The sequence below is a fragment of the Mustela putorius genome, unplaced genomic scaffold (assembly GCF_011764305.1).
Source record: "Mustela putorius furo isolate JIRA1106 unplaced genomic scaffold, ASM1176430v1.1 tig00003942_pilon_pilon_pilon, whole genome shotgun sequence".
NCBI lineage: Eukaryota > Metazoa > Chordata > Mammalia > Carnivora > Mustelidae > Mustela > Mustela putorius.
This window is the reverse complement of record NW_025422087.1, coordinates 17253151-17278566: the sequence shown is the minus strand read 5'-3', so window position 1 is coordinate 17278566 and position 25416 is coordinate 17253151. Positions and strand designations below refer to the sequence as shown.

The 25416-nt window shown below is 45.7% G+C and overlaps 1 protein-coding gene across 1 annotated transcript in view; it reads left to right on the top strand.

Annotated features, from left to right (window-relative positions):
* The window catches only part of TNR (tenascin R), a 401788-nt gene extending 377238 nt beyond the window's left edge, over positions 1–24550 (top strand). The window contains exons 19-23 of the mRNA XM_004761960.3: positions 8744–8895; positions 10297–10393; positions 14522–14683; positions 18741–18904; positions 19920–24550. Of these exons, the coding sequence (XP_004762017.1) occupies positions 8744–8895; positions 10297–10393; positions 14522–14683; positions 18741–18904; positions 19920–20039 (695 nt within the window). The 3' untranslated portion in view covers positions 20040–24550. The remainder of the gene's footprint in view (positions 1–8743; positions 8896–10296; positions 10394–14521; positions 14684–18740; positions 18905–19919) is intronic.
* The last annotated feature ends 866 nt before the right edge of the window (positions 24551–25416 follow it).

The window sequence follows — 25416 nt, the reverse complement described above, 5'->3', positions numbered from 1 at the left end:
AATTTTAATAGGATAAAATTCTTCAAGAGATTTTAATCTTTACTCTATCTGCAGCTCTTTTTCCTTTTTCATTTTATTTTTGTCAGTTTCTCTATTTCCTAATCAGTCTTATTAATACTAATATTTTCAAAGAACCAGCTTTTGGACTGAAGATCCATGTTCATGTTTCTTTGTCCCTACTGATTTCTTAAATAGATCAGTAGGTCTCCCTACAGCAATCCAGGTACTTGAGCATGTTCTCAAATCCCTCTGCGCTCCCCTGACCCCTTCACTCACCTTCCCCCCCACAAACCCAGCTAAGATTTGGGCTGTGGTTTGCTATAAATTGGCTTTCTTTTTTTTTTCCTCTTCTCTTATGGTAGTCTTTTATTTAAGGCAAAAATAAGACATTTTACTCAAGTATTTAATCACTCTTACTTTTTAGAACTTTAGCATTTGTTACTCTTCTGAATTGTGTTCTTACTCTAGATTTTCCATAAAGGATTTTGTAAGGCAAATCCTCATGAAATCTCATATGCCTAGAGCATTTTTTAATCATACTCTCACATTTGAACTGCAGTGTGATCAGAGGTATAAAATGCCAGGTTCAAATACTTGTTTCCTTTGTATTTTAAAGTATTCAATTGTCTTTTTATATTCAATGTTGCCACTGAGAATTCTGATGTCAGTCTGATCTGTGTTCCCCCTGGAGGTGGGCTACTCTTTCTAGAAGCTTTCAGAATGTTTTCTTTCTTTTTTACAGTCTTCCACTTCACTATATGTTTTGGGGTTTGTTTTTCTTTTTATCCTCAGTCTGACACTCTGAAAGCCCTGTAAATCAGAGGTGTTTTATCTTTAATTCTGAGACATTTATCTTCATTATTTCTTTAAACATTTCTTTGTTTTTATTTCTCCTTTTAGCACTTCTTTAGCTAGATGTTGGAATGTATATTCTCTCCTCCAAATCTCTTAACTTTGTCTTTATGTTTTCTTTTCTTTATCTTGACTTTTAGTCTTTTCAGAAAGTTCCTCAGTCTGATCATCCAATTCACTTATTTGTGTTCAGCTGAATCTGAATCCCCCATTCATCTCATCCATTGTGTTCTTACCTTCAACTATTACATTGTTCATGTCTAATAACTCTACTAACTATTCATAATTTTTGTTCTTTTTTAATATTGTTAATATCCTTCCTTACTTCCTTAAAAAAGTGACATATCAGGCTTAATTTAATCTTGGACCCTCTATTCTAATAATTCTGCGTCAGGTGATGGATGTCACGGTGCTTGTGGTCTTTCTTTCTTGTTAGTCTTACTCTCTAATGACAGATACTCTGGCCTGTGGGCTCATGTGCCTTTGGAGTTATCAACTGCTATGTCTAATATGGGTGTATTAGAGAAGAACAAAGTACATGTGAAAAGGTAGGTAATGATTAGTCCATGACAATATGGGGGAGAAGCAAAAACAGGTCTTCAAAACTCTTTTCTAACCTACTCTCTCTTTCTCTTTTTGTACTGTTTTTGTCAGTTTTTTGTATCAGGAAAGACTGGCCTTATTGAATAGGTTGGAAATATTCCCTCCACTTCCATTTCTGGAAGAGATTGTGTAAAATTGGTGATATTCCTTTTTAAAGTGTTTGCTAGAATCAATAATGAAGCCATCCAGGCCTGAAGGTTCTTTTTCTAAGGGTCCTAACTACAGATCCAATGTCTTTAATAGTTATGATATTATTCAGGTTAACCATTCATCTTGAGTGACTTTTGGTAGATGGTGATTGTCAAGGAAATGGCCCAGTTCATCTAAGTTTTTAAATTTATTTACACATAATTGTTTATACTATTCAGGAGGACAGGAATATGTGATCACTTTATTGGATAGGGGCAGTAAATTTCACCAAACATCAAACTGTCTGCCATAGGTTGTAGGACAACATTGTGAATGTTATAGAAGGACTTTATATGTCACTATACACAGGATTCCATTTGGCCAGTTTTTAATTGCATTGTCCCAAATGTTTTCAGAAAATCTAATTTTAATTTCTCTTTTTATAATCATAGGGGTGGATATAGATCACATAGTATGGTACATTTAATAAATATTGATTGAGCATCTACCATGGGTCAAACACTGTTCTAAGTTCTGAGGATAAAATGCTGAATAAGATGAGCCAGATGCCCTCCCTCCTGAAACTTATAGTCAAAGGGATGAGGCAATTGGGAATAGACAAAGGAAGGAAATAGGGTAAATTCAAATAGTGATAATATTATTAAAAAAAAAAAACACTAATGGAAAAGGGATAGATACAAAGAGCTAACTTCTAGGACAATTTGTATGGAAGGAAGCATTTTCTGATTGTCACTTCCTTCCCCTACCATAGACTCTGGCCTCAACTAGGATGATCAGGAAAGGCCTCCTTTTGAGCTGAGACATTTGAGCCAGGACTTGAATGATCAGAGTGAATCATACAAGAGGAGCATTCCAGACATAGTAGGAGTAATTACCATACCCCAAAGGAGGAATAAGTTTGACATGTTCAGCAGACTAGAAAAGAGCCAGCCAGGGTGGGAAATACAAGGCATTGCCAGAGCATATAGGGCTTTGTAGGCCAAGGTAAGGCTTTCTGATTTTCTCTAATTGCAAGAAGTCATTGATATTGGAGCCATTGCATTGAAGAAGCCATTGGAGGGTTTTTGGCAAGGGAGAGATAGGATGAGATAGGATCACATCTACAGTATAAAAAAAAGATCACTCTTCCAAAAAATGGATAGTGAATATAATTAGGGTCAGAATGGCAGGAAAAGACAAGGCAGGAAGTATTACCATGACCCAACCCTCTCCCTGCCATGTCTAATCAAGAGCCAGAGGGAGGGGCCAGGCGGACAGCTGCCAGTCTGATCAACTAATGTGCCTTAGAACTGGGTCTCCTGATATAAATGAATCCAAGAAATAAGGCAAATTATGTCAGAACATTTCTCTATCACCGTATCTTCAGTTGATCTTTGAAAGGAAGATTCAGAAGGTTATTGCGTTTACCCATGGTGGGCAGAAGGCAGGTGGTCTACAGAACTTGAGAACCTTCCTCAGAAATGCTTCAAATAAAACCATCCAAATTGTCTATTGTTCAGCTGATTCTCCATTCCTATTACATCCTTAAAAGTTTTTGTCACCTCTCCACCCAGACTCTCTCATGAATGGGTCTTACCTCCAATCTTACCCCCATCGAATTCATTCTCCACCCCACAGGAGGAATAATCTTTCTAAAACTTGAGCTTAAAGTCTATCAGTGACCTCTTCATTCTGTAGCCTGCCTGAGAAGGTTTAACTCCTTAAATGGAATGATCCCGACCCTGCTTACCTTCCTGAGGCTCTCCTTTACCCACCCAACCCAGCTTCGGGCTAACTCTGCAGTTTCCCAAAATAGGCCATGCTTTTTGTGCTGACTTGGAACACCCTTCCCCCACCAGTCTGTAGCTAACTTCTACAGATTACTTCTAACTTCCTAAAATAAGAAGTGCTTTCTGATTAGCACTTGCTAATCCTGTCCCATGCCAAGCTCTGCCACTCCCCCTACCCTCATCAGCACCAAATTTCACCACATGCCCACCTCCACATTTTTAATAGTTCCCTCTGTTTCTCTCTTTACCAGAGCACTTAGAACTTGGGGTTATAATTGTCTGTTTCTCCCACCAGAGTGTGAGCAATCTGAAAGGTGGGATTGTATCCTTTCATTTTTTTATATTATCTCTTAGCCCAGTATTCAGAACCCAACAGATGCCCCCCATATGTTTGTTGAATAAATACATAAAAGAATAAACAGGTAAATGAATTAGAAGATGCTATTAAAGAGGCTAAAGTGAGGTTTTCACAGCCCATGTGGGTTGAACAAATAACTTTGCCCTGTCCATGACCTCAAACTGCCCTCTACAAACCTGCAAGCAGAAACCCACTTCTGGGAAGAACAGCCTAAGCGCTGGTGACCAGAGGCAGTCAGTCACCTGTACTTCTGTGGAATAGCACACTTTGCTGTGTAGTTACACATTGATGTGCACAGGCTGTCCTCAGAGGGAAATCCTGGCATCATGGCTTTGGTCCTGATGCTAAGGCCAGAAGAGAGGGCAGGAGGCAGATGCTCTCCAAATCCATCAACTCTGGCCATTTTAAAGACTACATACAAGAACACAAAACAAGTAAGAAACAGGGCAGGGACCGAAAAGTCTCTCCCTTCACTCCCAGCTGGCTGAGGGTAATCTGATTGTGCTGTGTGTCACGTAGCTCGCTTCACTCCACTCCACACTCAGCCTTCAGATGCCCAACACAAACCAATTTCTGAGCAATTCTTCCAGTGAGTGCCTCAGTCCTGTTGATCTCACAATTACATCTAGACACACTTAACCACGAGACACTTCAGTGTACTGATCACTAGGCATTGCTTTCCTCTTAACCTGGCAGTCACCACAGCTTGTGTTTAAACAACAACAACAACAAAAACAACAACAACAAAGCCTCTTTGTCAGGCCAGGCCCCAGTTACTGTACAAAAGGAAACAAAAGCCTTCCAGTTTTGCTCTTGGTCCTAAAATTTCTGCCTTCAGAAAAATTACTGAAATGATCTATGTTAGGGTGAAAGGTGAGTTTCTGATGATATTAGATGGTATAACATCCAGAGAACTAGGGATGCCTAAAATCTGTCCCGACAATGTCCTATGAATATATGAAATCACAGTATACACACAAGGAGCCCAGCAGAGTAAGAATCAGTACATTCTTTATTATTAGCTAAGCCAAGGTCTAAGAACTCTCAAAACAGAATTTAATAGGAAAACTGGAACACAAGGTTTAAACTCAAGAATAAACAGAATCTCTTATTCCCTCACTTTACCGTGCCACCCTGTCTAAATCATGGGACCAGTCTGCTCAAGACATGCCTACTGGGGGCACATGGGTGGCTCAGTCAGTTAAGTGTCTGACTCTTGATTTCAACTCAGGTCATGATCTCAGGGTTATGAGATGGAGCACCATGTTGGGCTTTTTTCTCCAGGTGAGTCTGCTTAAGGTGTTCTCCCTTCCCCCATGTTCCCTCATGGTCTCTCTCTCTCTTTTTCTCATAAATAAATAAATCTTTAAAATAAAAAATAAAAAGACATACCTACTGAGAAAGACAGAAAAGGAAAGAGAGAGAAGGAAATAAGGGAGGGCAGGAGAGACAGACAGACCAAGACATTCTGTCTAGAGTCACTAGAGCACAGGACCTAAGCAGAGAAAGCAGACCACCAGGCCCCTCAGGGACATAGTCTAGCTTACCAATTCCACCTCTTGGCCTCTCTGAGAAGAGGAAAATGTACCAGAGAAAGAGTGGGGTTCAAATCTAGCTGCTCTTCAGATTCATCTGGGGAGATCTGGTAAGACACTGATCCCCTGCTATCCCTCAACATTCTGACTTAGTTCATCTGCCACAGGACTCGGGAATCTGAATTTTAATAAAGTCCCCATTTGGGAATTAGTGAGCCTCTGCCTCCTCTCATCTGATGAAAAGGAATAATGATCTATCGAGGACTTGTAGTGGGAGGCAAAACTCTGGTAATACTGAGGGCCGGAGAGGGGTTGAGAAGAGTGGTTCTATGGTAGATGTGTCTTCTCCAAGTGCCCAGGAGGTAAAAATCCCAGTTGTTGCTCCTGATATTCTACGCAGGCAAAATGTTTATTGATTGATTTTCCAATAATGCCACAGATTAAATCAAATCAAGAAACAACCAGGTGGCCTCCCAACTTGTCAAAGGTAAGACAAGTGTACCCAGCAACCATGCACCAGACCTGAACACATCTGGTGAGCTCCTCCACCAACCAGCCCAGTGTGGGGGCCCAAAAAGATGAAAAGACAGCCCTTCCTTTCCCAGGGTATAGTCTGGGAGCTTCATCTCTCCAAACTTTTGACACCACTTAAATCCACTTTTTTCTTAAGTTGATTTTATTCCCATTTTCTGACTTAAAAAAACATGAATTCCTTTTTTTATATGACATTCTTTCAGGTATCTTAAAAGGTCTCCAGGGCAGGCCATCTCAATTACTATATTAGTTTTTCATAGGTTTACCTTTAAGACAACTAAATGTGTTTGAACCTTTTGAAAGTATCAATAACTTAAATATTAAATAATCATCAAGTTGAAGAAAATCGTAAAACATCATTTACTTACCTATTCTAAAGTTTGGTTTGGTTTGGTTTTATAGATGTATTTGATTTTTTGTTTTGCTTATTGTTTGTTTTTAAAGATTTTATTTATTTATTTGTCAGAGTGAGAGAAAGAGGCAGGCAGAGGGATAAGCAGGCTCCCTACCGAGCAAGGAACCCAATGTGAGACTTGATCCCAGGACCCTGAGATCATGACCTGAGCTAAAGTCAGAAGCTTAACTGACTGAGCCACCCAGGCATCCCTAATAGGTATATTTGTTATAATTTGAGGCTTGGGGGAAGATGTTCTGTTGGGAACATCCTGGATACTGGGGGGAAAAAATTGTGAGTTCTGGCCCCTTTAAGGAGTTAAATCAATTAAGAAAAAAAACAGACTATTTAAGAATGAGCTAAAGCACAACAAAATTTTGTGCTGATCTCATAAAATGAGAAAGTCAGCCAATTAGAGTGGTTAAAGGAACGCAGACAGGCAGGTTGCTGCAGAGACCAGGTGGAGAAAAAGGCTTGGGAGCCAGCATCATCATGGTGCTCCCAATGTAACAGGGAGAGGGAAGGAGCTCACTTCCACCTGTCCCCTGACACATAACTGTGACCACTAAGAATATGTGGGTTTAAGAATTCTGTCAGGCTCTAGGACGTGCTGCAGATGAAAGTTTAGAGCTTTCCTGCAGCTACTTTAGAAAACCAGTTTGGAGGATAAAGATGTGTAATTTGAACATAGAACTTTTTGAGGTAACTTTAACCTTTGGGATGCTTGTAAGAAAATACAGACATCAATTAATTCCCTGCTGTATGGATAGATAGAACTCCTGTAAACTGTATACATGTTATTCCTTGTTGAGCCAAGTGCAGGGAGCACTTGACTTGGGGTCTCAAAACTTGAGTTCAACTGACCTGTGGAAGCTGTGCGATCTTACTGAGTGTGGTTTCCTTTTATGCAAAATAGTGATCTGTCTGATCTATAACAATCTGCCTTTCTCTTAAAGTTTCTTGCAAGAATTAAATAGAAATAAAACACACCTTCTCTAGTACAATTTCTATAGAAATGTATTGTTACTCCCTGCTGCAACTGTGTCTGAAGTAGGCAGTGCCCTTGTTCTAAACTACCTTATGCGGGAGCAAACTTTGACCATCGTGTGGCAGCAAGCTGGACAGTCCCTGTGCTAGGAGTTCACAGATCTACTAAACCCTGACGACCTCTTCCTAAAACAGGATGCTTCGAAGGTGATCTGTTGACCAGGGTGTTCAAGGAGGTCCACTTGCTCAGACCTCCCTCCCCCACAGCTGACTCCAAGCTGTCCTCCAGCGCACCTGTAGTGTGCCGGTATCGCCACTAGGGGCCACTGTAGTGACTAACACGTGAGGTCCCTACAAGCCTCCTTCTAACAGCTATAGTTCAAGGGTGCAAAACAGAATCAGCCTCATTTCATTGACCCTGAACATCACTGCATGCACAGGTCACCCAAACCACTTCTCCTTACATGGAAAGCTCTCCCTTTTATTTTCCACTCCTGCGGTCCAGAAATCAGTTCCAGTGGGATCTCTGCTTCTTGGCTGGCTTGCTTGCTAAGCATTAAAATTTGCCCCGAAGCTAAGCTCTTCAAGATACATGATTTGAGCTTCTCTTTTAGCTAATTAGATATTGTTCTACAAATTGGGCTGTTCTCTCTGAAAGATGATCAGCAATTTATTTCCCCTGCCCTTTCCTTAAACTTAAACTGAACTGTAAAACATGACCATTTGATTGTTTAGTCCAATCAGGAGATTGTTTTGGGCAAGGAATAGAGATCCATCTTCTTGCTAACTCCAAGCTTGTGTAGGCATTCCTTCATGCTGTTGTGAGGATGGTGGAAGGTTTTGCTTAATACCTGTCATCCCTTTGAAAGGTGGGCCCTACTGGGCTGCCTGGGTGCCTCAGTTAGGCATCCAACTCTTGATTTGGGTTCAAATCATGATCTTGGGGTCGTGATATGGAGCCCCATATTGGGTTCTGCACTCAGCATGGAGTCTGCTTGAGATTCTTTCTCCCTCTCCCTATTCCCTCTCCCCTGCTCCTGTGCACACTCTCTCCCTCTCCAAAATAAATAAAATCTTAAAAAAAAAAAAGGGAAGAAAAAGAAAGTTGGGCCCTACAGTGATGTGTTATGGCCCATGCATCTGTAATCATCACCTGAGTAACCCCACTAGCTACATTAACACATTTTCACCCTTCATGGGGCGGGGTAGGGGATTTTTTTATTAGCCCCGTTTTACTGACAAGAAAACTGATACCCAGGGAAGTCAGGCCATTTGCCTAAAACCAAAAAAAAATAGGTAAGGGAAGGAACCAGACTGTGAACCCAGATCCTTGGTCCTCAGATGCCCCAAAACTGTATATTGTTCGAGTAATCCAACATCAGTTAGAGGAGGGAACGCAGGATGATGTGGGGTCCCCACACAAGGCTTGAGATCCAGTAAAGATTTCTTACAGCTCTTGATGAAGTACCACAAGGTACTTACAGCCTTGTCCAATCCAAGATGTCATTACACATTGTAGGTGAAAGGATCCTTTCTGGAAACTGCCTCTTTTCCTATGCAGGGGGTCGGGTGTTTCCTCATCCTCAAGACTGTGCCCAGCATTTGATGAATGGAGACACTCTGAGTGGGGTTTACACCATCTTCCTCAACGGAGAGCTAAGCCGGAAGTTACAGGTGTACTGCGACATGACCACCGATGGGGGTGGCTGGATTGTAAGTATCTGGGACTGTTCTCCACACTCACAAACATCCTCAGGGGCTGGTCCATCTGGCTTGGCATCTGTGGATCCAAATTTCACCATCCTCTGGCCAGTCTTCATCCATCCTTCACCTGTCCATGGCGGGGTTCGTCCTTACCTCTGGGCCCTTGCTTAGCAAGGCATTCACTGGCCAAGCACTGGAATGATTAAGCATATCGAGGCAGCAGTGGCCTGGCCCAGTGAAGGGGCCCCAGGAATACTGTTCCTTCTGTGACAATAGTTAATGCAGGAGGGTGCCAGAGAGAGGGACGAATGGCTCTGCTAGGCCCAAGACTCTTGCCTGCTGAAGGCTGCAGCTGTAGTCAAGGAGCAGAGAGAGTGGGTCCTCTGCAGGAGGAGGAGAGCCTCGATGGGGAGCTCTATGAGATGACTGCATATGGGGGAGCCGATGAGCACGAATAGCCATCTCTAGTTACCAAGCCTACCCCTGTCACCATCTTCCCTGGCCTCCCTGGCTCTTCCCCAGAGCTGCCACAGCCTTCCAGTGCACCAGCCGTCAGGAAAATAAGAGCCTTCCTCCATAGCTAATAGGACAGCACCAAAAGAAGAGAAAGAACAGTGTCCTAAATGACCCCAGCTAGCGGTGCAGCCCGCTGTGCGTACAGGAGAGTTCCCTCAGCCTGACCCTAAAGGAGCCCAGCATTCCCTCCGCCCCTGCATGCACATACAGCCCCCTGGCCCTCCCGCGGTTCCTCTCTAGCGCTATGAACACACAGCACTGGATTTTTCTTGGTGCAAAATGGATAGATTTTTAATGGAGTTAAATGGTGGTTGTGTTCGTAAGCTACTCTGGGGAGGCATTCTCTTTTATGTTTCTGACATATTTGTGCCTCCTTCTTAAAGCATAATTGGAAATTGAAACTGAGGCTGATGCATTGGAGGTTAAATGAAATTAGCACTTAAACAGCTCGGAAAAATGAATGATATGCAGTTGCTGTGCCTGCAGTAGGATGGTGACAGCTACTAGCTGATGTGGGCCAGTCCTGTTCTTTTGGTGAGAAATGCTTTCTACTGCCCTCGGTGCTGCAAAAAGATTCTTTTGAGAGCCAAGCCTATTTCCCCTTGCCTAGTTGGGGGCTTGAGATGGATTCTGAATTCTTTCTGCATTGCAGGGGTGCAAATTAGTGTCAAAGGCACACCCTGGCCTATTCTTCAGGGACCTCTGCACTTCCGGAGGAGAGCTCTGAGCATCTCTTACTACGAAAACAGCCATGTGGATACCGAGCTCTGTACAGCAATGTTCCTGATCTGAGCATCTTTGTCCTGGCGGCTGGAAAACTCAGTTACAGCGATTTTACTCGTGGGGTTTATTTTCTTTAGCATCACGTTGTTTCCTCTCCTGTCTCCCCCACAGGTGTTCCAGAGACGGCAGAACGGCCAAACTGATTTTTTCCGCAAGTGGGCTGAGTACCGTGTAGGCTTCGGGAACCTAGAGGATGAGTTTTGGCTGGGTAATCCTCCTTCATGCTTTCCCTGGGAACCCTGCTCCGGGTCTTTGTCCACCTCCTTCCTTTCTGTGTCCATCCGGGATGACCCGAAACGCCGTGTCCGTTGAGAAGTTGACAGCTCGTGAATTGCTTTCAGTACCTCTTGCTCTGTTTGGCTCCGCTATTGATCTGTTTTTATCTTCTTGTGGTGTTTTCCTCTTTGCTCTGTCTCTTCCCTTCCTCATTAATAGTCTCTTATGCTGATGGGTCTTGACATGAGGCAACTACAGAGGAAGTGAGCTGCCTGGTGGGGGAGGGGGTGCAGGACACGGCCAGCTGGCCGGTCACCTCTCAGATGCTGGGCACCCGCCAGGCAGCCTGCAGGTCGGGAGAGAGAGGAGGCAGTCACCTTGCCCCAGCTCCCCGGAGGAATCTTATTGCCTGACTTGGCAAGGGAAGAGAAAAATGAAAACCGCCTTTGGGGTGTCCTGCCATCTCCCAGAGGTCTGACACAGGCAGGAGGTGCAGATTGAGAACGGAGCTGGTGTGAGAAGGTGAATATCCAGGTGGTGGTGGGAGTGCCAACCCCGGAAAGCAGTAAATGGATTACCTGTATCTCGGCCTGGGTTAGATTTTCATAGTGAAACATACAGGGAGGCAGGGGGAAGGGCGCATGACTGACTTCCCTATTTGTGGTCTCCTCCCTCTATCCCCGTCCCTACGGCATCGGGGCCTCACTGTCTTTCTCCTGGACACTCACACGACAGCTCCCTACCTGACCTCCCTGCCTCCGGGACTACTCCATTGTCCACACGGCGGTCTTCCTCATGCCCGAAATCTGAGCGGTGGTTAACCGCATTTGTAATCCCTTTCAGTGACGCCTCATTGCCACCAGGAAAGCCAAACCCCTTCGCTGAGGTACAAGACCCTTCCTAATCTACTTCTGGAGCCTGCTCCCCACCACTAAGTCCCCCACACCTCCCGCCTACACTCCCCCACACATGCCAGCACTCAGCTCCAAACATTCAGAGTCATTAATGCTTCCTCTGCAAGGAATGCTCTCCCAGCCCACCATCCCCCTACCCTGTACATCTTGTTGCCTGTCTGTGTATATTCAGAGACCCAGCTGCACTCCTCGTCCTCCACAGAACCTGTGCTGCCCAGTTTTCTTACCCTCTGCCTATGGGAGAATTGTCCACTCCCTCTTTTGTGGAGCCCAAAGCACAGTGTCCATTTTTCTTTCTGTCCCTCTTGACTGTGCCATGGAAACTTCTTTCAGGACTAGGACCACATCTTGGCCATCTTTTAGTCCCCTTGCCTGTTATGGTGCCTGCGATGGTAGGTGCTTAAAGCGTAGGTACTGATAGGTCCATCAATGATAAGAATTTATCAAGTACCTATGAGAGGCTCAGAACTGTGTTGGCTGACATAGGTAATGAAACTATAAGATAAGAACATTGAGAGAGAAGTCAAATGCAGAGGAAGTACTTTTACCTTCTAAGAGTTGGCACACAGTTTGGGGGACAAGTACAATGCATGTAGATCAGGTGCCTCGCACACAGGGCTCACATTCCCCAGCCCTCAGCCGCTGTGCACTGATTCCACGATTTTTGCCTTATCTGTGAAGTAGCTGATCTATCCTGCACTTAACATTTTCTCTATATTGCTTGCTTTATTTAATTAAATCAACTGTTTTTGTGAAAGAAACTTCATAGCATTTCCCAAAATGGAAAGCTAGTTATCATGTACCGAAACAAAAAGGAGCCTTAAAAATTCATACAAGGAAAACAAAACAATATTAATATTATTAAATGACAGCTAACTACGTGGGCCCCAAGCCTGAGTTGCTGCCAGTGGTACAAATGAAGGTTAGCAAGCACTGGGTATTTTCACTGCCAAGTTCTGGAACCAAACTGAGACTGGGAGTTGAGGTTAGCATCTGAGTTAAGGTTTCTCCTTTAACTATTAAGAAAGAAATAGGATTTGGAAATAGCTTTCTCCCTATATGTTTAAGGTTATTTCGTCCTCATTCCCTGAGTATTTCTCCTATCATGAGAAATGCCATACTATGCTGAGAAACACTGTACCAACCAATGAACTATCTACGAGAAGGCACAGATACTCGGAGAGGGGAGGGGTCAGCTTTGTGGAGGAGGCTCTGGGCGATCCCTGACTAAGGAGAATGCAGGAGGGAAGGGGACAAGCAAAGAGGAAAGGCAGGGATTGTTCTGACATGTGCAAATGGAACAGGAAAGAAACCACCCAACCAGAGCAAAGACGCAAGGCAGGGAAAGAAGAAAATGAGGTTAGATGGGTTGAATAAAAGCACATTATGGTACCTAAAGCCAGGAAGGGAAGTCTTGACATAATGCCGTGGTAATAGGGAGCCAGTGAGGGCTGCTGAACCGAGGTTTGGCAGCAATACTCAGGTTCAGGGTAACTATGGCCTATAATTTATATCCCAAGTTGGGTTCCCCAGAAGCAGAGCCAGAGATATTCTTTTTCAAGGGATTTATTGAGGGAGTGGCCTCAGGAGTAGGGGAGTGGAGGAAGCGAGACAGAGCAGAAGACACTATGCAAAAATGCAGTTTTGGTGAGAGGTTATCTTTGGTCTGATTCTCAGGGGAGGTCTGGAGCATGAATTGCTCCTCAGAGTTGGTCCCCAGTAGGACAAGAGGGATGGTCTTTCATACCCCCTACATCAGGCATTAATGTAGGTCTGCTTCAAGGCGTGGGGGAGGAAGAACATAGCTGCTAAGGGGAAGTAAATCCTGTTTGGTCAAAGGCAATTATCCATGAAGAAGGCAGCTGTGAGCTGTTAGCAGCCAACACATCTAGCAGCTGGGGGACATGCCCACCATTTACTAAGGGCATCCAGAGCAGGTACCCCCAGGATCTACTAGATCCACACAAACAGAAGTCTAGGGCAGGTTGTGGGTCAGCAACCTGGTGAACAGCAAACAGCCCTCGGCCCTCAGTTTATAATCAAAATGAAGCTTTAGATCTCAAACAGGATAGGGAAGCAGAAGGATGCAGGCGGCCCGCAGCCAATAATAGCACCTGTGTGGATTTCAACCTCTTCTTCCACAATGAGATTAGTCTAAGTAATCTCTAAATTCCCTTCCATTGCCGCAGTTCCTTTATTCTCATCATGGCTTCCTCCGATAAATATCAGATATGACAGCAAAGCAAGAGGACCCCGGTTCTGTATGCAGATAGAAATCAGGAAGACTCAGAGATCACCAGCAATGCAAGGTGATTGGTTCAAAGTCTGGACAGTTAGGTCAAAATCAGAAAGTCCCAGAGTCCAGCCAGCCAGAGCAAGTGGACAAGGGAATATATACGAGAAATATAAGAGAAAACATCACCCAAGGAAGATGTGGGCTCACAGAGGCATTAAGAATCTATTAAACCAAGGGCCCCAAAGCTTAGAGCCTAAAGGGAAGCAGCTGGGTGAAAATAACCACCCAGGAGACCAGTGCAGAGGGGGCAAAGCAAACTCTAGTGGGTAGGTTAAACAGAAAGGAACCGAAGTCAGAGGGCAAATGGCAATATCCCCTGACCTGGCTGTGGGAGCCCCAGGAGGGCTGGAGGCTGAGAAAGGGCAAGGCAGTATAATGCAGGGTGAACAGAGTCCCTTTTGCAGGCTGCTAGGAGATGATAGGAGGTCTGGTTCTCCCGGGCCCCTAGTACCCATCCTGAATTCCCATCCTGAACTCCTCTGATCAGTGTTTCTACCTCTGGCTTCCTACGACTCTCACCAAACGATTCACATCCATGTAATACATCTTGTCATTTTCACCCAATGCCGCGGTTTGGAGTGGAAGGTGATAGGGGACAGGACCAGGAATCCTGAGGCTCAGGGTTTGTGTGCTACAGAGTCAAGACAGGATGTTAGAACCCCTGAGCTGACCTGGGGGCAGGGAGGGGGACACCCATCAGCAGACCAGGTCTTGTCTTTGCGGGAGGAGATTCTGGGTCTGGCAGGGTCTGTCTGATAAATGACCTGAGAAGGGCTGAAGACAAAAGCAATCCGGGTCACTGCCCCTCTGCAACATCCATTGTGAGGCCACAGTCCCATTCAGCCCCATTTCCCCCCATTTCCCAAGCCCCTGGGATGGGGCCCCCTGCATCCTCCACTCTTCTCCACAGGGCTGGACAACATACACAAGATCACGTCCCAGGGCCGCTACGAGCTGCGCGTGGACATGCGGGACGGCCAGGAGGCCGCCTTCGCCTCCTACGACAAGTTCTCAGTGGAGGACGGACGAAACCTGTATAAGCTGCGTCTCGGGGGCTACAACGGCACTGCAGGTATCCTGGCCACCAACCCCTCACCAAGCCCCCAGCAGCACCCCCGGGGCGGTAAAGACCAGCGCCCCCGCGCGGTCAAGGCCTGAACTGCACCGGGCGGCGGCCACACCCGGAAACCTGTGAATTCCCTGCCAGCCAAAGAGCAGGGGCGGGGGAAGGGCTGGGAATCACTGGCGCTGGTCCCTTCTGTCCCCAACCACCCAGGTGACCTGAAAGCAATGCCTCAGGATTTCAGTTTCCTCATCTGGAAAATCATAATAAGGCTGCCAGCCCTACTTCACAGAGTAGTCAGAAAAAGATGCAATCAAAGCAGCAAAAGTACTTTAAAGTTAAAAAAAAAAAAAAAAAGCACAGTGTGAGGGCAAAGCATTATTTTCCTTGTCTAGATTAATCAATATGGGCTCTTATCCAACGAGTGCATAATCATCTACTTTCTGGTGAGAAATTTCCTCCTGCAATGACATCCAGGAAAACCATCTTGCAACTAAGGGAAATAAAGCAGACCCCTCCATATTCTGAGGGGCCCCCTCCCCTCAGCAGTCATCATAACGCCTTTGTCAGGTGCAAGCAAGAGCCCTGGAAAGATCCTCCTCGACCACGTTTCTTCTCATTCCTCCACGAGAACCAAATACATGCTCGCATTTCCTGTATAGATTTTTATGACATTTCGACTAAGCAGAACAAATGTGTCCATAAGCTCTGTTGCATTAATAGTTTGATTGGAATGTAATATCCCAACCTGTTTCTTAGGCTTTGCCAGTCTGTCTCCTAGGTTCTATTATAGCACATTTCATAAAAACCTGTTTTGCCAAACATTCTACTCTTTGGTACATGGAGTTATTGGTCCTTTCATTAACTCCAGTGTAAGGGCTAAACGCTAGTCTGTAATTTTAGCAGCAATTTTCATGACTCTTGGAATTAATAAGATCATCAAGGTGCTGCCCTTCTGATTACTGCACCTGTCCAAGTATTTCTCTTCTCACCCAGGTATTGTTCCTCCGCAGGAAGACGTGCTTCGTTCTTGTTCATTTGGAGATTGTTCCTGTCGGTGGTCAGTCAGGTCTGCCTGAGATGCCCCTCATGGTGGCTCCAATTTACTACACTTTGGGCATAAAAGAGCCATTGAAATGGAGTGTATTAAACAAGATGTCAGACTAAATCATTTCAAAAAAAAAAAAAAAAAAAACCTGATACAATCAACTCCCGAAGATTAGAATTGTATAGAAAAGCAGTTCTTATTCTTCCCTCAGGAAGAAAACCAAGCTTTGCCCCTTGCTCCCATGTTCCACCTTCCTCCCCCCTCTTCATCCACTCCAGTCCTCTGCTTCTCCCTGCCCGCCCCCTTGCCCCATGGGCCCAGCCATGCTGCCTTTACCACAGCTCTGTCTTGCTCCCAGGCCCCATGGAGGGCAGGGCCATGGGACCGCATTCTACTCTCATGTCTCCTAGGCAAATCCTGCCAGCAAATTGACCAATCATCATGAATTAATTGCAGTCCGACCCCTCTCTTCAAATATTCAGTTCATCTTCCTCAAATGATGAAAACCTGGGCTTACATGGGCTGCCCCCTTCTCTGGGTAACTCCACTCAGTGGTTGCTCTTTCTAGACCAGAAGGTCTCCAGTGGGGAAGAGCCCATCCTCTCTTTCTGGCATTCGCCATTGCCCAATTCCCCTGGCCTTTATCTTGACTTGTTGCTCATTTTATTGGTCCTACTGACAACTATCCGTCCTATGGCTTCCAATTCATATTCATCCCTTTCTCCTGTCCCCATTTCTCAAGGCTACAAAAATCTAGGTCTCTCATCAAGACTCTGACCAGAGTAGAACTGAAAACTCCAAAACAAGTTATCAATAAAAGGTTGTTGAGCAACCCCAAGAAGGTCATTGTGCAAGTTACAGGGACTCAAAACAAGCATAAGACATGGCCTCTGCAAGAATGAAACAGCTGTTTTTCAAAAAAGAACCATAAAAGAAATGATACTCACTTCTGGCTTACCAGGAGCTTATTGGCCTCGGAAGGAGTGACATCTGGCTTGGGTCGCAATAGCAAGGAAGGCAAACCCTGGAAGAGAAGTCATGGGAGGAGAAGTTACTGTGGAGGGAGGGCAGGCGTGGAGAGCCTGGCTCCCCAGGGCAGGGTGTGAATTCAGAAGAAACAGAAAGAAGATTGGCAGAGTAAGGGCCCTAAAACCAAGGGAGCCATGGTAGGTCCTGAGTCTTCTGGATTTGGGGGTTTTAGGAAGATCAATGTGACAGCCTTAAACTGGATAAAGTAAATCTGAGTAAAGAACAGAGACCTGCTGGCAGCTGCTGCATTAATCCTGGTAGGAGATAATAGGAGACTTGACTAATGTCAGGAATTAAGAGAAAGGTATAAATCTGAACAGTGGTTTGAGAGAGAAAAACCAAGACTTGGATGATGCACTGAATATATGAGGTGGTATGAGGCAGAAATGAGAAGGGAAGCCAGATTGGGGGAGGAGATAAGGACCAATGCTGGGATCTATCCAAGATCGCAGCAGGCAACATCAGAGATGAAGTTGGAGAGCACTGTTGTAGGGCAGTAGTGGAGAGCAAATTCTAGATTACAGAAGGACAAGCTGGAGATGAGAATATAGGAGGTGGGCAGAGCAACAGAGTGACTCAAGGTAAAGAAAGGGTCACTAGAAAATAGGATTAATCCAAGAAGTTTTAAAGCTAAAGGATATGAATTTGATTTAGGATTAGAGTAGGTGACTATGCTAATGAATACATATTTTTATGTATATATATATAAAGGTATATTATTATTTTTTTCTTTTTCATGTACATATACATGATATATACATCTGATATATGTACATGAAAAAGAAAAAAAAAAGCTCTATTTTCTGCCTTCCTCTGGACCTGGAAGAAATGTGACTGAGTTTTATAGAGTCACCTGGGTGGCTCAGTCAGTTAAGTATCTGCCTTCAGCTCAGGTCATGGTTCCAGGATCCTGGGATCAAGCTCCACGTGGGGGTCTCCCCACTTGGTGAGGAGTCTGCTTCTCCTTCTGCCTCTGCCCCTCCACCAGGCTCAAACTCATTCTCGTTCTCTCTCTCTCTCTCTCAAATAAATAAATAAAATCTTTGGGGCTGCCTTGGTGGCTCAGTGGGTTAAGCCTCTGCCTTCAGCTCAGGTCATGGTCTCGGGGTCCTGGAATCAAGTCCCACATCGGGCTCGGCAGGGAGCCTGCTTCCTCCTCTCTCTCTCTCTCTCTACTTGTGATCTCTCTCTGTCAAATAAATAAAATCTTTAATAAATAAATAAATAAAATCTTTTTAAAAATGAGTTTCAGGTAGTAAGATTAGCTCTCAATGGACACAAAACTAGATTTCTTGGAGCCTGGGAAGAGCAGATGAAAGGATGGGACAGAAACATGATATGTTCAGTTGGGGATCCAACTGATGTGAGGGAATCAGGATTTCTCAGAGAATAAAGACCATCCCCTCAGAGTAAGCCATGGTGGGAAGCAGTGGAGGCATTCTTGGACATGATTAGGATTTTCTTATCATGCTTTCTCCTGTGGACAGGAACTTGAGCTTGCTGAGATCCCTCTTTACATGTGGCACCAAGTTCTGAATGTGGGGTTTTGGGTGAGGGTTGACCAAGCTTAAGAAACTGTGGAGAAGGCCAAGCTATGGATGCATGGTGATAACCCAGACTGACTCAAGCCACCATGGCTCATCACTGCGTCCTCTGGGGATAAAGGAATCATGAATGTTGGTGCCCAGTGCAAGCCTAGAGGGAAAAGACAGGGGAGTGAAGTGGACTGAGTGGACAGAGCTCTCAGCATAAGGTCAGAGGAATGAGGAATTGAGAGGCAGAGAGCAGCAAAGAAGCAGCTGACCCAGGGGGTAAGGTGGAGTAGGAGTTTCCTACAGCCCAGCTGAGGAAATGCATGGGAACGAGATATTAATGGAAGGTCCCATAAGGGCAGGCTAGGTGTGTTGGGAGTGGGTCAGATGTCCAGACAGTCCTGAAAAAAAGAGGAACAAATGAGATGGCCTTATGAAAGCATCTTTTTCTTTATAGGGGACTCCCTCAGCTATCATCAGGGACGCCCTTTCTCCACAGAGGACAGAGACAATGATGTTGCCGTTACCAACTGTGCCACGTCCTACAAGGGGGCCTGGTGGTATAAGAACTGCCATCGCACCAACCTCAATGGGAAATACGGGGAGTCCAGGCACAGTCAGGTAGGTGAAGCTGGCCACCATCTTGAATGGCTCAGGGCTGTGGAACCCACTGTCCCTTGGCTTTATGTGTTCGGTGCACAAGTTGGTCTTACATTTCCCTCTGTTAAAAAAATAAATTTAAATTTATTTTAATAAATTAAATTAAATTAAATTAAAAATTAATTTAATTAATTTTAAATTTATTTTTAAAAATAAATAAATAAAAGTCAGTCTTGAGAATGGACTATCATGAAGAGGAAAGGAAGGCAGGTCCTGAGATAAGAGTGGGACAAAGCAGAAGCCAGAGGAGAGAAAAAAAAAGCATCTGGACTCAGAACTTAGAAGTCACGCAGAAAAGCCCTTGACTACCAGTACATTCCATTCATTTCATTCCCTCATCTTAGCCATTCCATGAAGAGCTTATCAAATTTAGGGACAGCTTCACAGGCTGGACCTCATCTAAAGAAGGGTCCCAGGAAAGGAGAGATCAGAAAACCAGTGTCAACTGGACTAGGTTTCCCCCTTAGAGACTACAAGTCCACAGGCTGGGCTGGGAGATAGAGCAACCACATGGGACTTTCCCAGTTTTAGCACCCAAAGGCCAGCAGCCAGGGAAGCCCCTCCCTCCTGAGCCAACCAAGATGGCTGGTCACCACAGGCAGAAATTACCTGACTCTCCCCTCAGGAGTGAGCAGTCCAACACAATCATTCTCCACAAGATGCTCCTATACTATTGGGATTTTGAGATTCAGCACCAATAACCAGTGCATGCAAATCTTAAAAGCCAAAAACATAAAGCTGGCAGTAAAACATAACCTGATGAACACTCTGACCACAGCACACTTAAAAAGAAAAGCTGGAGAAAGTCCCAGCTCCTTCGACCCTATCAGGAGCTGGACCACAGAGCTTCCCGTTAATGGAGAATGACTAATCCTCATCTTGGATTCCCCGCTCCTGGTGTTCTCCCTCTTTTCAAGCCTGGTGTTCTACCTGGGGGGTGGCGGGGACCTGACGTGCCTTTCTTCCTCCTTCCCAGGGGATCAACTGGTACCACTGGAAAGGACACGAGTTCTCCATCCCTTTCGTGGAGATGAAGATGCGCCCCTACAGCCACCGTCTCACGGCGGGGAGGAAACGGCGGTCCTTGCAGTTCTGAGCCTTGGGCGGCCGCGGGCCAACTGACCTTTTCTGTCATTTGTTTGTATTTTATAATATGAAACAAGGGGTGGGGGTAAGAGTACTGTGCTTGGCAACGTGGGAAGGGTGTTGGAGGAAGCAGGATATAGCTGTTCGTGGTGTCTGCTGTCCCGGGCCTGGGCCTCGGTCTCCGTGCTCCCTCCCACCCAGTCACCCTTAACCTTCCCCTCCTTTCTCACTGAGGAGGGAAAGTCTGGAATGTTTTAAAGAGACCAACTGAAAGGCAAGTCCTGGGGTCAGATAGCTACGGCACCAGGCCTTCTTTTTCTGGACACCTAGGAGCTGCCCTTCACTCCCAGGTAATCGTGCTCTGGTCACTGCCTTGGGTGGCCAGGTTCTCACAGCAGCCCCTAGGAGAAGCTTCGAGAAGAGAGCTCTGCCAACAATGCCCCTTCAGAGGAAATAGATTAACCTCGCCCCGTCCCAACAACCCAAGTCCTTTTTAATGGGCCAAAGATTTTCATCTTCTGACACTCTTACCAGCCAAGTGTCCTATGACCTTTTAAGAGCAGCGGTCTTCTTCCCAGCCCCAGTCAGTCCTGTGCCTCCATCCATCCTACCCTTAGAGCCCCATGGCCCCACAAGCCCAAGGCATTGTCCACTCCTGGCCCTGGGCTACACAGTGGCTGTGTTCCCTAAGGGCCATAAGTCATTGCCCCTTCTCTTAGGTCAGTCAGACAGAACTCCTCTGTGGGCAAAAGTGGGAGATGGTTGTAGGTTGAGCACTTTGGGGTCAGACATTGAGGAAAGGACAAAAGTAGAAATCAGGGCATCTGCCATTTGAGATTACAGGTCCCGTGGGAAACACAGATCGTACCTAGCTCTATTTTCTTATCTCTGGTCCTATTTGTCATGGATTTTTTTTTTTTTTCCCTGAATTGCGAATGGAAGGCCTCATTTCTGTGTTCAGCCAAGCTCTCCTTAATGTGGGTGGCTTAATAAGGGTCAGAAGAAGAAGTTATATGACCAGCCAGCCGTTCCCCTGACTGATAATTCCTGGAAAGAGGTGAAATTCGGGGGAGGGGGGAGGGGCTGTTTTTGTTTTTTGCTCTTTTTTGGTCCTGTGGGAAATAGGAATGACCTCTGTAATGAGTTGACATCATGAGAGGCCTTTCTCCATCTTCTTTTATTATTCTGCCTCTGAGAGGAAAAATGAAAAGTGCCAGAGGAAATTACATCTGGAAATCCAAAGGTGAATAGGGGACGACTGTGGGCCTACCTCCAATTTTATGAGATGTGCTCTCTTCACTACCATGATTTGATTTTTAAGCCCAAGAGAGCGCGAGGGTCTAGAAACCATGACCCTTTGGCTTCTCCAAACCCAATGTCAGCGGTAGCTATCCCTGCGGCATCTACCAAAAGCCACACCCAGCCCCGCAGCAGCCCCCCTCTGTTCCCCTTCCATTCCGCGAGGCCCCACTTCTATTTTCTGTAACGCCCATGATTAGCAGAACCAGGACATCTTGCCCTGTCCCCAACCAGTTGCCGGAAGATCCTGAGAGTTGGCAGTTTCCTCATGGAAACAGCTATGTTCTAACCCAGCTCTGACTCCCAGGAGAGGACGGTCACTGGGGCTGCTGATCACACTTTATACAGATGACGTTGGCTGCCACTAGCCACAGGCACCCTGCCGCAGCGGGCCTCCAAGGCCTTGCCCACGCCTCTGTGAGGCTGTGACTGACAAACCCGGGATGAGACATGGAAGCCACGCTCAGGTCAGCATGGGCTTCCAAAGGAACTAGGAGAAGGAGGAAGAAAGAGAAACAGTCCTTTTAAGAAACATGTAAATTCCAGTGAGATTCGGCTAGGAGAGGGGGATACCAATGAAGAGTAGGGAGCACGCTTCGAGGAAGCTGGGGGCTAAGCTAGAGGCCGCCTCTGCCATGTTGTTCGCTCTGTGACCTCATCAGGGAGGTTGTTTTCTCTCTCCAGGCCTCAGTGTCCCCCCCCCCCTGTTGAATAGAAGCTTGGACTAGAATGGCTACCATCTTCCTTTCCGGTTTTGATGGTCAGTGATGTTGGTTTCTGATCTGGAAATCTAAGTAGAAATTGGCATTGATGAGGAAGCATGATTGATAAGGAAAATTCCCCCGGAAGTTCTGCTTTGTGAGAGGGAAGAAGGGAGGAAGGAAGGAGAAAAGATTCAGAAGTCATAAATGAAACACACACACACACACACACACACACACAGGAAAAAGCACTGCAGAAAAGGTAATGCCAAGTAAGAGGCCAAGTTCATTTTGCCTGTAAAAGCAGAGACTGAGGGCCTGAGTGATACCAGCACAGCCTGCCTCGTCAAGGGAACTGAAACGAACAGAGATTATGATTCCTTGTGCAGTCAATTCAGGTGAAAGCCAGGAAGTATCAGTTGAAACCAAAACCCGCCTTTCATGACAACCATTTTACCCTATGGAACATTTTTATAAATATTATCAGCAACATTGACTGAATTCATTTCAAAAACGTTTAAAGCAAGAAAAGAACTTTAAAGATTAGCTCACCCAACCTCCTATAAAAGGATGTATAGATTCCTTTTACTAAGTTGAGTGTTTTTCTCATGAGCTTTTACCATCTTCAAGAGACACTGTGCCCCGTTCTCTCCCCAAAATCCACAATCAACTAAACTCAAAGCTTCTTAACTTTACTGATTCCTGCTTACCCTGTTCCTCCAAATTTGTGTTCTTCCCAAGGGTGGATCCAGCAAATGACATTCACAGAGCACTCACCTACGCACACCTCTTTCCCTCAAGGGACTCCTGGAAATAGAAGTGGACCCTGCCCAGAGGCAATTTAAGTGCAGGATTAGGATTTAATCCCAATCCTAATCATAGGCATTTATAAGCAAACAAAACCTACCAATGACTACAACAGATCCACTGCCTAGATCCAAGATCCAGACAGTTTTTCCTTTTCTCATTTCCCCATCAGATAAATATAGTTCCCAAATGAGTAACTCAGGGTCTCCAGGGTTCTTTCTGGAAGGTGGGGGAGGGTGGGGGAGGGTCGTTGGGGGTGGAGACCAGAAATCTGTGGAAAATTCCTTCAGGCCTTTAGACTGGATTTTACTGGAGGAGGGAGACTTGCTAGGTGTGGCCACAAGGTGGCGATCACTCCCCCCCAGTCATCGCAGGTAACTATGAAACCGGGTGGGGATTGAGCGCAGCAAGCCCCTAAGGGTTTCCGGGAGAACTCACACCAAACCAAGTTTGGGGAAAGCCAGCCAACTGATTTGCACAAGGGATTGAATTGTTAAAGAACAACAACAAAAATGGCAGCAAGGAAATGCAGAGCAAACTTCTATAAGTAGTTAAATACCCCCCTACCCCTCAGCTACCAGCTCCCCCATGGGCTGCCCCTCCCCCCGCAGGGGTAAACCACCACCCCACCCAGTGCCCTGGAAACCAGCCAGCTCCTTGCACACTGAAAACTGTTATTTTAAAGACAAACCTGAAGAACCGAAGTTGCCAATGAGCTCAATGCCAAGCCAAACAACCCTAATCACATTTATACTTTTAAAATCCGGTCCCAGCACAGAGCCGTAGATTAAGGGACACTAGTTCATTATGGAATCGTTTCAAAGAGCTCTTTTCAAAGCATCAGATGAGAAAAAGTGGAACCTGTGAGCAGTATAGATGCGCCAAGCGGAAGAGGCTGTAACAGACAAGCCCATGACCCGGACTTGCAAGAATTCTCGGGAAAGAAAACACTTTTTTTCTTTCTCCTTCCTTCCTTCCTTCCTTCCTTCCTTTCTTTCTTTCTTTCTTTCTTAATTTTAACCTCTGCCCAGAATTTCAGGAAAGGTAGAACCACTTACTCAAGGTCCATGCTTACTTTCAATCACCTGACTCCCATTCAATCTCATTCCCACTGCCTTTTCTTTCCCTCCAAAGCAGAGACTCTTCTTGTCTCTCACTGTCTAGTCCTAAAACTTTGAAAAGGAAAATTCAAACTTCGGTTTAGTTCCAAGAATCCCATAGAAGCTGGAATAATTTGTTCATGTGCTTCAAACTTGCCAAGGCCTCAGGACCTCGGAGGCCGTGTGGGGGAGGTCTGTGAAGTTTGGGAGTCTGCCTCTTCCACAAAGCACCAGATGCCCATAGCTGCAGACTCGGCTCCACCCAACCTCTCTGGGTGGCCCGTCTTTCTCCAAATAGCAGTGACAAAGAGGTCCCACTCTCAGGAAAGGCGAGACCTGGTGCTGGCTTCTCGGTGATTCCTGTAGCCTCTCTCTGGCTAGACCTCCAGGTCCTTTGGCCACATTCCCAAACATCTTTGACTGAATGCTCCCCCATGCTTTTGTGACTTCCATAGCCCCGCCCTACCCCACACAACTGTGACCAAGCTTCCCTCAACTGTACTCCAGCATTTTGGCACCATGGGCCAAATGAGAATTCACAGACCACATGAGACCTCCAAAAGCAAGGAGGGAAAAAGCTCTAGTACACTTTAAGTGGGCGTGTGGTGTGGCTACAGGTCCATTTGAAAAAATGGCCCTGGTCCATCCTGATGACAGCCCCATTTGATACTCTGATGTCTGTTCTGTGTTCTTCAAGCTTTGAGAAATAGCAGGGAAGAAGAAAACATAAAATATAAACCCTTAAAAAATTAAATAACAAAATAAAAGAAAGGGATGGATGCTTGGAGACTGAAAGCAAGCCCTCTACCAATGGCCCGTGGTAGAAGTACCGAGAACAAGGTCTAGGGACCTGCCTCAGTTCCTTGAGTTCTGGTCTCACCTCCCACCAGAGAGCTCCTGTCAGTTCACCCACTTCACCAGAGGAGAAACTAAGGCCCCACAGGCCTGTCACTGCAGAAAACGAGAAGCCAAAGGGCCGCCTTGGCTTGTTCAACCAGTCCTGCCTGGACCTTACTTATCCTTCACGGCACTTGCAAGTCTTATTTGTCATCTCCAGCATTTCTGATTAATTTTTCAAGGTCACCCCTTGCCTGAAGCATGACTTCATTGCACCTGCAGCACTTCATTGTCCAAATGTCCTTGGAAAACCTCACAGTCTTTGGACAGTGTTGCTGTTTTCTGCAGACCGGAAATCCTCCCTCCTTCCCAAGCTTAATAAGGCTACAGCAGAGCATCCAAATAACACAGGTCTTGTTCCTCAGACGAGCTCTGTCCCCTCTTGGCAAATCAGCTCTTCCTTGTCTGCTGCTGGGCTGATGCTAAATTTCCAGTTCAGAAATGTTTAACCCTTTTAGTCTCACTGAATCCGCCCTCCCAGGCATTGGCTCATTGGCAACATGGGCTCATGGAGGCAGAGCAAGATCCCAGGAGGCCTGGAACATCTAAGCCACAGAAAGGGTTTGGGCTCAGATGTGTGACC